This window comes from Antechinus flavipes, chromosome 2, assembly GCF_016432865.1.
Source record: "Antechinus flavipes isolate AdamAnt ecotype Samford, QLD, Australia chromosome 2, AdamAnt_v2, whole genome shotgun sequence".
NCBI classification, from domain to species: Eukaryota; Metazoa; Chordata; class Mammalia; order Dasyuromorphia; family Dasyuridae; genus Antechinus; species Antechinus flavipes.
In genome coordinates, this window is record NC_067399.1 from 540914781 (window position 1) to 540927352 (window position 12572).

The window sequence follows — 12572 nt, forward strand, 5'->3', positions numbered from 1 at the left end:
GAGTAAGGTAATTGTTTTAATTTCCTTTTTTGCAGCTGAAATTTTGTGAGATCAAAAAATCTTGTGTCTTCCTTAGCTCGTCTCTCATCCTACCCATATCCATTTAGTTTCCAGATCCTGTTATTTCTAACTACAGCATTGCTGACATATATCTTTTCTGTTCACTGAATGGTCACACCTCTATTTCAAACTTTCATTCTTTTTCTGCTGGATTATTGCAGTAGCCTGCTGTTTCGGCTAGAAACACTGAGGATCTTCCCCTTCCAGACTGACTTTTTTTTTTGACTAGGTAAAAGAGACCATTTTCTGCCTCATATATTACCTAGCCTTAATTACTGATTAGACATTGCCTCAATCAAACTGAGACTTGTTAAAGACCTTAGCTTTAAAAGGCCAAAATTTCCCACTGCATCCAGGGACATTTCCAATTTTATAGTTTGCCACTAGACCTAAGTGGCTCTAGAGGAGAAAGTGAGGCTAGCGACTTTGCATAGCCCTCCCTCACTTAAATCCAGTTCACTTGCCTGTCATGACATCAGTTCCTTGATGTCGTGGTCATCTTCATGATGGAAAATGAAAGACAAACAACAGTAACCTCCTAATTAATCCCCCTGTCTCATGTCTCTTCTCAGTCCAATTCATCTTCTTTACAACTTTCCTAAAGTATAAGGCTGACCCCACTTGTTCAATAAACTCTAGAGGCTGTTAACTTAAAACACATAATATAAACTCCTTCATTTGCCGTTAAAAGCTCTTCCCATCCTGATCCCTCCTTATTTTTCTAATTCTTTATTCACTATATTCACTGTTCTTTATTCACTCTATAGTTTAATCATATTGGTCTATTTACTGCCCCTCACACATGATCCTTCATCACCCATCTCCATACTGCCATACTGACTGTCCCCTAGAATGTTCTTCCTTTTTACTTCTATCTTTCAAAATCTCTGGCTTCCTTCAAGACATAGATCCATCTCCAACTTTTGCACTAAACCTTTCCCATTTTCTCCTGACTTCTGGTGCCTTCCCAACATAACTTTGTACCTCCTTTGTATATATCTTTATATATGCTTGTGTTTTCTATGGGATGCTAGCTCCTTGAAGGCAGATACTACACTTTTTCCTTGTATCCTTAGCCCTCTGTACAGTGTCTGGTACATTTAAATACTTATTGATTGTTGAACTTTTGTTATTCAGTGGATCTGTGAATTTTATTGGAAATGCTTCCCTCTAATGATGTAAACATTCTGTGTTTCTTGTCCACCTTCACATAGACCCTATATTAAGGAGCTTCCTATGGTACTTGTGACTTTCCTCAACATTAGTGGCACTAATTACCTTAGGCCTTCTGTCCACTTATTCTCTTTTATATGATCTTGCCTTCTCTTGGCTTACCCATCTGCCTCAGCTCTTTGTGTCTAGCATACATCTTTTTGTTGCATTTTAGTATATTTTTAGCCATTTGCCTTCAAGAAAAATGAGTTTTTAGTGTATTTCTTTTTAATGCTCTTTAGGTCGATATGGACAAAAATGGTGAAATGCGACTTATAGAACTGGATGAATCCTTCAAAAGTGAACATACTGTTTTTGTAACCCCACCTGAGATCCCACATCTACCCACTGGTGAAGAGCACCCTTTACAATACAGGTATTTGATAAATAAGATGTATAATTCAAACGAGAAGTATCTGTATATAGTAGTTTACATCAATAAAAAGGGAAAGGGTGGGACGTGATCTTTAATTTTCATTATAGCTCTATAATCTATGAGCCTATGTACTATGGTATTTTTAAAAGCTAAAACATTATAAATATTAATATTTGTAGGTAGGCAAATTTATCACAAATAATTAAACAAATCAGATCTATAAACCTAAACAACTTGTTTGTTTGTTTGTTTTTGGTGTGATGTTTTGTTTGATTGGGTTTTTTGCACAGTACCCACAAGTTAGGGAAAGTCTTTTCCATCATACCTATGTGTAATCAATTATCCCCTCAAATGTTGACAGAGTTCTGTTAGACAGAAATTTATATAATTCTATTTCAAGAAAATCTTAAACTTTTTTGGTTTTTAGTCCATTAAAAATAATTTTTAAAAGATTAATCAAATTCTGTGGCCTTCAAAAAGATTTTATGAAATTTTATGTTATTGTAGGCTTAATTCTGTATCTTTAATTTAAGACTATAAACTTTCAAAAAATTTTCTTTGTTTTAATTGAAACCTATGCTAGTGAATTTGACCCTGATAAACAGTTCACTAAGTGCTTTAGATACATTCTTAAGTTTCTAATACACAGTTAATTTAGGGTGATTTTTTTTTTGATTGGTTGATTGATTTGGAAATTTTAGAAAATAGCAATATATTTTAGAAATTTTTATAACTCAGGATGGTGGAGGATAGGTCAAAATCCAGCTAAATTCTCCCAACATTCCTCTCTGAACAACTTTAAAAGAACATCTCAAATCAAATTTTGGAATGCAGAGCCAAAAAAAAGTTCAGAGGGAGACATTTTTCCAACCTAAGACAATTCAGGAAATTCACAGCAAAGGTGTATACTACTGGGGTGTGTGCAGGCCCACAGCTTGAGAACAGCACCAGCACTGGGCCTTGGCAGAGATTTCAACTCCATTAGCAACTCTCAATAAGAGGAGAGGGATGTGTTGGACAGCTGATTAGAAAAAGAATGCAGGGGGTGCAGCTAAGTAGTGCAGTGGATAGAGCACTGAGCTTGAAGACACTGGCTAGGAGTAACTGAGGTCAAATATCGCCTTAGTTATGTGATCCTGGGTAATTCATTTAATCTTAATTGCCTCCAAAGAAAAAAAGAGATTACAAGGGATCCTTTGCTGTCATAGGGTGTAACTTGTATTGACTGACGATTTGACTGCACACAAGCAATTCTGGTTTTCAGTTCAAGGGTAGAGAGGAGCATTTGCAATCATTTATAAGGGAGCAGAGAGGAGTGGGCCACAGTTCCAGGACGAAGAGGAGTAGTAATAGCACTTAATGGTTGCAGGAGACCAAGGGCTCTTCTTGGGTAAAGATATAATCAGGGAAATTACATTATACTAAAAAGGTACCAAGTAATATCAAAAATTATTCACTTCAAGTTTCTCGATAAAAACCTCATTTCTCAAATATATGAGGTTCTTTATAGAACACAACTTCATTAGATTCCTTTTCTCATTGTTTCTATTTCCTGTTGGTCTTTCTTTAGCTAAGTGAATTTCGCCTTCAGTAGCCAACAGTGGTTATGAATTACTTTGGTAATAATCTTACTAATTTAAGATTTTAAGATATTAAACTATTTTGAAGATTTTAAATGGGATGTATCAAGTCAAATAGTAAAGGAAGCCAAATTTTTATTCAGTGTGAATTGAAGAATATTTTTTATATTTCTCCTTACCAAGTGTTCACTCTCTTTATGTCCTGCTTCTTTCTTGTTTTGCAAGTAATTCAGACTTTCTTACTTAGACTTTTTCAGTGTAGACTAATAGAGAGGTTCCGGGACATTGAGAGAGGCAGACAGACTCCAAGTATCTTGCCAACCATCATGAGGTTTCTTAGTCTTACATGGGATTTGAACTCAGATCTTCTGACTTTAAGATTAGCATCCTGTGCACTATGTCCCACTGCCCCTGATAGACTATAAGTCAACAATATCAATTCTTAGTCAAGCAATGAGTGTTCACATAATTAATAACCTGTAGGTATCATGTATTTCTGCATATAGTATTTAACAAGAGATTTCCCTCCCCATTTTGTAACAGCTATAATGGATTTCCTGTCCTGAAGATAGAGTTATTTGAAAGGCCAGAGGGATTTCTACAAACACAAAATAATAAACTGGCCTCAAAAAACAGTAGTCCTAATAGCCCTTCAACAATGTTCAGAAGAACTAAACAGGTAATTTGAAAATTTTTTACTTTTTATCATCATCATACTTTGATTTTTTTGCACTCTCTAGTCTATCACTCCTAACAGAGTGTTACATCCTAGAACGCTGAATAACTATTACAATTCAAATCTATTGCAGCCCATTTTAAAAGATTATCCAATTATTTTATTATATTTTAATTTTATTTTAATAAAAATTTATATTTTATTTTAATTTAATAATTAATATAATTAATTGGATCTAATTAATTATATTTAATAATAAAATTGTTATAATTTTATTTTAATAATTAGAAATTCTTTTAATAAAATAAAATTATTTCAATTTATTTTATTGGTTTGAAGTATATATAAAATCTATCAGTTATTATTTTAACATGTTTAACATGTTAATTAGTTTAACATGAACAATTATTCAGGAGTTTTTGTTGTGGTAGGATTTGTTATAATAAAATTTGGCCTATAATTTATAATTATGACAATAATCATGTGAATAAGAATATTTAAGTGCATATAAGTTCATTAATGAAAATTTGTGGTTTCTTAGGAAATCAAGTCAGCCCATAAAATAGCAAAGAGGTATTCCTCCATCCCTCAGATGTGGTCCAGATGTCTGTTACGTCATTGTTATGGCCTGTGGTTTATTTGCCTCCCAGCATATGTGAAAGTGTGCCATTCAAAAGTCAGAGCTCTAAAAACAGCATATGATGTACTTCGAAAAATGCATTCTAAAAAGATTGATCCTCCTGATGAGGTAATATTTAAGTCTCACAAAATTCATTGCTTCCTTCTAAAATTGCACATAGGCCTCTAATTCAGTGTACCTTTTAACTTAACTGTTTCAGGTCTGCTATCGGGTTCTTATGCAGCTGTGTGGCCAGTATGGTCAGCCTGTTCTTGCAGTACGAGTACTTTTTGAAATGAAAAAAGCTGGTGTTCATCCCAATGCCATTACTTATGGTTATTATAATAAGGTAATTAATTTTGGTTTAGTATAGCAATGGAAGAGTTATTTTTTTTGATAATTATGATGCTCAAATTTAAGTGCTGTTGATAAAACTGCAAGAATTTCTTAAAACACTTAATTGAAAATGTACTTTTAAAATAAATAACATTTCTTTATTTTCTAATCTTTTTTTGGAGGGAGAAAGAGATGCAGAGGAAGTAAGGGGAGCAAAGGGGAGGAAGATGTGTATTTAGTGGAGCTTTTATAATAGATTATCTCTATCTATTGTGTTTAATTAATAGGCTGTTTTAGAAAGTACCTGGCCTTCAAGCAGTCGAAGTGGTTATTTTCTGTGGACTAAAATAAGAAATGTTGTTTTAGGAATAGCACAATTCAAAAAAGTTTTGAGAAAAAATGCTCATCTATCACATGCTCCTCTCTCAGGTAAATAAAGTGATTTTACAATTTTTTTTCATGAAATGACTTGTTATAATTTTGAATTCTAATAAGTGTTTAAAATCACAATACTGAATATTTTGCTAGTTTTGGTTGGCTTATATAAAATCTTAGCACTTATATTCTAACCCTTTAAAAATAATTGATCTTCTTGACATTGCTTAAATTTCAATCTTGGATTACTTAATTTAAACAAATACATAACTTATATGTTTGCTTTATGCTGAATACATTTTTACTAAATAGATGGAAAGTTTCAGATTTTTTTCATATAGCACTCAATAGATTGCCACCATAAGTAAGCAAATAAGAATCAACAGACTAATGGGTATTTGGGGGTATATCTCCTTGAGTGGTAAAATGCTATCATATTGTGTTCTTAAGCAGATGGCAGTGACCTGGATGCTGTTAGTCATGGCAGCATGGATAGTTGTAATGACACAAACACTGTGGAGCAGGCACCCTTCAACACTGAGTTAATCAAAGTAGATTCTACTGATGATAGATCTAGTACAGGTTTGTGTGTGTATATGTATATATGTATTATGGCATATATTTTAAACAGGATTTGATAGACTGTCTTATTCCTGTTTTGAATGTTCTCTTTTAACTTGATATGATGTTAAGCAGATACTTATGAAACATATTGTTCTATTAAAATACTGGTTAAGATCTTATTTAATATTGGCTAGATTCCAAAGTTCATTAGCTATTTGAGTTCTTCCATTATTTTTAATAGAATAAAATGTTAGAAAGCTACTAAAGCAGCTTTATTTAAACATCTTAGTATATTAAAATATAATTAGTTCCAGAAACACATAGATCCCTTCAGCATATGATCTCCTTTGACAAGTACATTCTTTAAAAAAAATCTTAATTATTCGAAAAACTATAAGGCTAAAAAATTATAGCATCTTACTACTGAAGAATTGCATTAATTTCACCATAATATAAGAAACTTATACACAGATATTATCTTAAGTAGTGTTGACTGATAAGATATGTGGAGTAAAGGAATTAGTGGATCAACTTGTCCTTTACATATTATATTTTTTTAATTAAATATAACAATTAAAAACAATGTAATGGCAATGTATTCATGATACACAGAAATTATGAATTGAGAGATACAAAATTTGTTAAAAACAAAACTTACAAGCTGCTTTACTTGCAACAGAGAACATTTGTTTGGTTTATTTCTTTTGATGTTCATTTTTAGGAGAAACTGTTATAGGCAAATCATGATGAAATATGATATCCATGTTTTTAGCTTTTTCTTGGCAAGTTTTATTTCTTGAATAATTCAGTGAGAGCTTGCACAACTCAAGATGCAATTTTTTAAAAATGTGATTAAAAGCATATCATTTAAAAGAGGTTTTATTAAAATTCTTTTTCTAAATTTTAAGAACTATTTATGGATTAGAATTATATTTACATTAAAAACATATAAGTCCTGTATTAGAACAAATATAACCAATAGAAGAAAATAAATCACCTGACATGATCGATTCTATGATAGGATAATGTTTTAGCATGTAATTTCAATGTATTACTTGAGCTTTTTCTTCTTTATTCCAATATAATTACATTTCTAAAAAAATATATATGGGTTTGGTTTTTGGTTGGTTTTTTTTTTTAGCTGAAACTTTAATGAGTTCATCAGTTATGCAAAACCAATCCAAAATCCTTTTCCTGGTATTTTAGATAATATATTTATGTTAATATATTCAATCAGCTTTTAGTTATCTTTAAGTGGGTTTTCTATTTTTTGTATTCTCTTTGTCTTGGGCTTCATGCTATTAAGAGTAGAGATGATGAAAGAAACACTCAACTACCTCCCATTAGTAGGGATAAGAAAGGCAGTACAGTGATTTTGTTTGAAATGTATCCAGAAATTTATATGCAAATCTATTTAAGCACTATATGACCACATGATATGGGTATGGGAGTGTGTGTGTGTGTGTGTGTGTGTGTGTGTGTGTGTGTGTGTGGAGAGAGAGAGAGAGAGAGAGGCAAATATGAGGACCAGTGAACAAGCAAATGCAATGAAGAATGTATAACAGATAATAACTGATAAATTATAGATCTTTATGGGCTTTTTGGGGGATAAATGTAAGTTTTATTGCTTTTGTTTTTTGTTTAAGTTTTGTGATAAATTTCTTTTAAAAATTTACATACCACATTACTGATAATTTTACTTGTCACTATGAAGGATTTCAAAAAATAGGATATAATTATTGTTCTTAAGTTTTAAAATATTTCTGTCTTTCCAGGGGGTCAGTCAGATCTTGGATATAATTCATTATCTAAAGATGAAGTTAGAAGAGGTGACACATCTACCCAAAACTTACAGGAAGAAAAAGAGGACAAGAAAGAAAGTGATTGTAGTTCTTGTAGGTGTTTTAAGTATTAATATGTAAAATTACCTACTATTTATGTGGTTGGAACAATTCACAGGTGTTCAAAGTATATTGTTCATTGAAAAAGATAAGTGACCTCTGGTATAAAATATTTCTATTTTATTTTTATCCCTGCCTAGTTCCCTGACTGGTCAAGATATTTGCATCATTGTGCATCCTCATAATAAGGAAAATTGGACTTAGCATAAAAGCGATAACTATTTTACCAAATGAATGTATGCAGTTAGTGACTTTTAAGAAGTCTTTCCATGTCACATATTATTACAATGAACTCTAAGAGACCTAAATTCTCTTAATGTAGTATTATTGTATCGTTCTGAACATTTCTTGAAATAGCAAACCTTCAGCTGGAGATTGAAAACTTTTGTTACAGAATGTTTTAAAATGGGCTTTGGTTCATAATGAAAGAAAAAGATAATACTTCACACACAGAGGGGGAAATTTTCTTTAAGAGGATTATATATACGTGTGTGTGTGCGTGCGTGCGTGCGTGTGTGTGTGTGTGTGTGTGTGTGTGTGTGTGTGTGTAAAACATGTAAGGTATTGGTTATCTTATTTTTCTTTGTATTCTTATGTGTCCCAAAGTCCACACAGCTTTTTAATGCCTTGTGCTTTATATGTAGAGTTTATATATTGATATAACCCTTACTTTCTCCTGAAAGTTTGGGAAAGGTAGAATAATTCCAAGTCGATAACTGAAGAAATAGTTAAGTAGGTTCCTTAAGGCTTTGCAGAAATTTAGCAGTTTAAAAACAACTAGAACAAGCCTTCTTTATACTTCCTTAGGTATTTTTTCTCCTATTTTTAGTGTCAAAATTTTTTTTAATGAAATTTTCCTTTTCTCTATATAGTGTCTGAGAATGAGAGTGCAAAAGGAAGTGCTGATTGCCTTCCTAAGCTCAATTATCAAAATACAGACAATATAAATCCTACATCTAGTATAGTTCGCCTCAGTGGTATGATCAGCCATGCAGATGAAATATCAGGTGGAAGCACAGGTAAGCTATATATTGCATTCTTATTCTTTGCATGATAAACCAAATTTATATCTATGATGCAAATTATGTTAACCAGAAATGTCATTATATTTATAAATTGCTTAGCACAGTATTTGGTAGATAACAACCACAATATAAATGCTAGTGATGATGATGGTGGTGATGATGTCATCATTAATGTCTATTTGTGATGTTTGACATTATGGTCAAGTGACTTGTGCACTAAACTATAAACCAACAGTTATTGTATTACTCTTTTCTAACTTGTCTACACCTAAACTCTATCCAATGTTGACATTGTTGCTATTTTTGACAGAGAAACATTAGGAACTCTAAAGGGTAGCAAGCTGGTTCTTATTAAAAATTAAGCTTAGTTACATAATTTCATCAGTTAGAAAAATGCAAGTATTCAATGTTGTGCCTAAATTCTGTCTTAGCTATCCAGTGGCAATAACATAATATCTGATAGTTGAGGTGTAGTAATAAGACTTGGTGGTTTTTCTCTTTAAAATGTTTTTATACAATAAGATTTTATGCAATAAGAATAAGTTGGCTACAAGGTGCTAAAATCATTTGCTGAGGTCAACTCTAAACAACTGTCTCCTATGTCAGGGTGCTTGTGATTTGAGTTAATTTAGAGTAGACCAACATCTGTAGTATTAAGGATTCTTGAAACTTTACAGTAATACCATAATGTAATAAGATGGAACTTGCATTATAGGTTTATAGCTAGATCGAGAAACTTGAGTTGAGTTTGGTCACCTTCTCAAGGTTACACTATTCCCAGGAGAGGCAAGTTATAGAACCTGACTCTGCTGACTTCCAGCCTCAGGGTCCTAGAGAGTCCAGTCAGCAAGACATAATAAGAGTTGATCTTGGAGTCAAGAAAATCTAAAATCAACCTTTGGTGCTAGCTATATGATTTTTGAGCCAATCACTTAACTGCATCCTCACTAATAAAAGGGTTAGAGTTGACTTTTGTAGTCTCATGGAATTCTAAATTTATGATCCTTCTACAGGATCACTTATGGGTTTAGTAGTCACAGGATTTTTTTTTTTGATGGAATAATGTAAATATACATTTTAATTTCTTAGATCAGCTTAGTTTTGGTTCTGTTTACAAACAATAATATATATTTTTGGGAATTATCTCAAGTAATGTTCCTTTATATAAATACTAGCTACAATTTTATGGAATATCCTTTTTTTGAAAAACTATTCTACATCCTCTGATATCAGGTAAAAGGTATGGTTATTTCTCTGAGAATGCTTGTTGGGAAATTTTTTTTAGCTCTTTATTTTCAAAATATATGCATAAATAGTTTTCAACATTCATCCTTGCACCCTTGTAAAACCTTCTAATTTTTTTCTCTCTCCCTTTCCCCTCCCCCGCCTTAGACAATAAGTAATCCAATATATGTTAAATATGTGCAATTCTTCTATACATAGGAAATATTATTATTTAACTTTATCAAAGTTTTACATTGACTTTATGAAAATACTTCATTGACAAATCAAGTCCTTTCTGATCATTATATTTCCCCTCCTCTTAATTTGTTTCTATCGAAGATACCATTATTCTTATAGTCACCCAGTTTATAACCTTTGAGTCATCTTTAATTCGTCTTCATTTCATTGTCCCAGTTTCAGTTAGTTACTTTTATACTTTATAATAAAGGATAGCTCTTATGGAATGGACAGGAAACAAAAAATAGCAATACAAATCAACTTTCTAAAATGTCAAACAAAGGAGTTTATACTTTTTCCTAGAAGAAGTTAGATGCCTCTAGAAAAGGATTTCTTAATCTCTCAAGGAGTACATAGATAGACTTCAGTTAATCCATGAACATGGATAGAAAAAAAAAATCACATTTTCATTTTCACTAACCTCAAACTGAAATTTAGCATTTCCTGGGATTATAAACATTTAAAAAAAATTCTGAGAATATTCCAGAAAACTTCCAGAAAGTTGGTTTAGAGTATAAAAAAAAAAGGTTAATAATTTCTAACCTCAAATTTGTGGAGCAGAGAATTAGTATGCTCAGACTTGTGCTTTAAGAATATCATTGTGAGGAGCAGCTAGATAGCGCAATAGATAGAGCAACAGCTCTAAAGTCAGGAAGACCCTATTTCAAATCTGGCCTCAGACATTTAACACTTCCTAGCTCTGTGACCCTGGGCAAGTCATTTAACCCCAATTGCCTCAGCCAAAAAAATAAAAAAAAAAAAGAATATCATTGTGGCAGCTTTTGGAAAGGTGGATTGGAAAGAAAACAAGAATTAATTTGATGGCTATTTCAGTATTCAAGGAGATAACTGATGAAGTCCTGAACCAGGGGAATTGGCTAAATAAGTAGAGATAGAGATTCATGCAAGGGATGTTGGAAATAGAATTCACAAGACTTATCAATTGATTAAAAGGTTGAGGAGGGGAAAGGTGAGGGAGATTGAAAAATTGAAAATTATGAACTTTAGTCACTGAAAGTTTGACAATGGCCCCAACATGGAAATAGGAACAATGAAAAAGCTGATAAGATAAAAAATAAATGAAGGAAAAGTTAGTTTCAAGTCTCATAATTAAAGTTATCCTTGGTATTTTTTTTACTGAACTATAGATCTTTCTCTAAGGTTTAACCCCTTTTTCCCCATAACCTAATTCTTCTCTGGCAAATATCCTGCCCGTCCCAAATATTTTATTTTACTTTTTTTGCTACAGGATTTCCCTAATTCACCCATACTGGAAGTTCAGGGACACCATACTAATGCCAAATTTAGTGTAGACATTTTTGTTTTGTTAGCCCAAGCTATCTGTTACCAGTTAATATTTCTTTAACTATTTATGTCTGCTTTTATTACTCTAAAAAAATTACTTCTATACTTATATTCATATAGTTCCTATGAGTATGTTAGTAAGTATGCTTTCAAGTATTTTATGCATTCTTTATTTTATCTCTTCTTTTTGAGTTTTGTTGATAACACAGAAAGGTTGATGACTTATATATAGGTTTTTTTTTCAATATCCTGCAATTTTGCTAGTCATTGTTTCAATGATTTTTTTAGTTGACTTTTTAAGTAAACCATCTTTTTGTTTGCAAAAGGCAGCAGTATTATTTTTGATTGTATTCCCTCAATTTTTTTTCATGTTTTATTACTATAGTTAGCATTTCTAGCACTATATCAAATAATAATGATTACAGGGGCCTTACTAACTTGAGTTCTGATCATATTGGAAAAAACCCTTGTTTATCCTCATTAATATATAAATGCTAATTTTTGGTATTAGATAAATGCTACTTACTATGCTGAAGGAAGGGTTCATTTATTTCTATTTTTTCTAGTGATTTTTTTTTCCATTTCATCAAACTTAATTTTTAAGGAATTTTTTTTCACTTAACTTTTATGCTTCTTTTTCTAAGATGTTAGTTTTTTCCCCAAAATTTTCATAACTCTCCTGTACAGCTCTAATTTCTTTTCCCCATTTTTCTTCTGTCTCTTTTTTAAGATCTATTTTGAACTCTTCCAAAAGAGCCTTTTGAGCTAGAGACCAATTTTTTATCACTTTTTGAGGCTTCACCTGAAAGTATTTTGCTTTTGCTGTCCACTTCTGGGTTTGTGTTCTGATCTTCCCTGTTTCCATAGTAGCTCTGTATGATCAGAGTTCTTTTTTGCTTTTTTTTTTTTTTTTTTTTTTTTTTTGCTAATTTTTAAAACTTTAAGTTCTGCTCCTAAGGCACAGGGGATATTGTCCTAAACTTCCTCTGCAACTGGACAACTAGATACTCTGGGGCTTTCCCACTGCATTGGGTAAGCCTGGCCAAATCCTGCTTGTTATGTTAAAGTTCAGGGGATCACAA

General features: G+C 32.0%; 1 protein-coding gene across 6 annotated transcripts in view; it reads left to right on the forward strand.

The window, feature by feature from the left end:
- Positions 1-12572, forward strand: part of DENND4A (DENN domain containing 4A) — a 131401-nt gene that overhangs the window by 96693 nt on the left and 22136 nt on the right. For 2 of the 6 annotated variants that reach the window (XM_051980828.1, XM_051980831.1), the window contains exons 16-23: positions 1515-1648; positions 3772-3907; positions 4446-4652; positions 4744-4872; positions 5147-5288; positions 5685-5816; positions 7574-7693; positions 8572-8718. In XM_051980828.1, coding sequence (XP_051836788.1) covers positions 1515-1648; positions 3772-3907; positions 4446-4652; positions 4744-4872; positions 5147-5288; positions 5685-5816; positions 7574-7693; positions 8572-8718 — 1147 coding nt within the window. The remainder of the gene's footprint in view (positions 1-1514; positions 1649-3771; positions 3908-4445; positions 4653-4743; positions 4873-5146; positions 5289-5684; positions 5817-7573; positions 7694-8571; positions 8719-12572) is intronic. The other 4 variants (XM_051980829.1, XM_051980832.1, XM_051980833.1 and 1 more) reach the window with 2 other exon arrangements.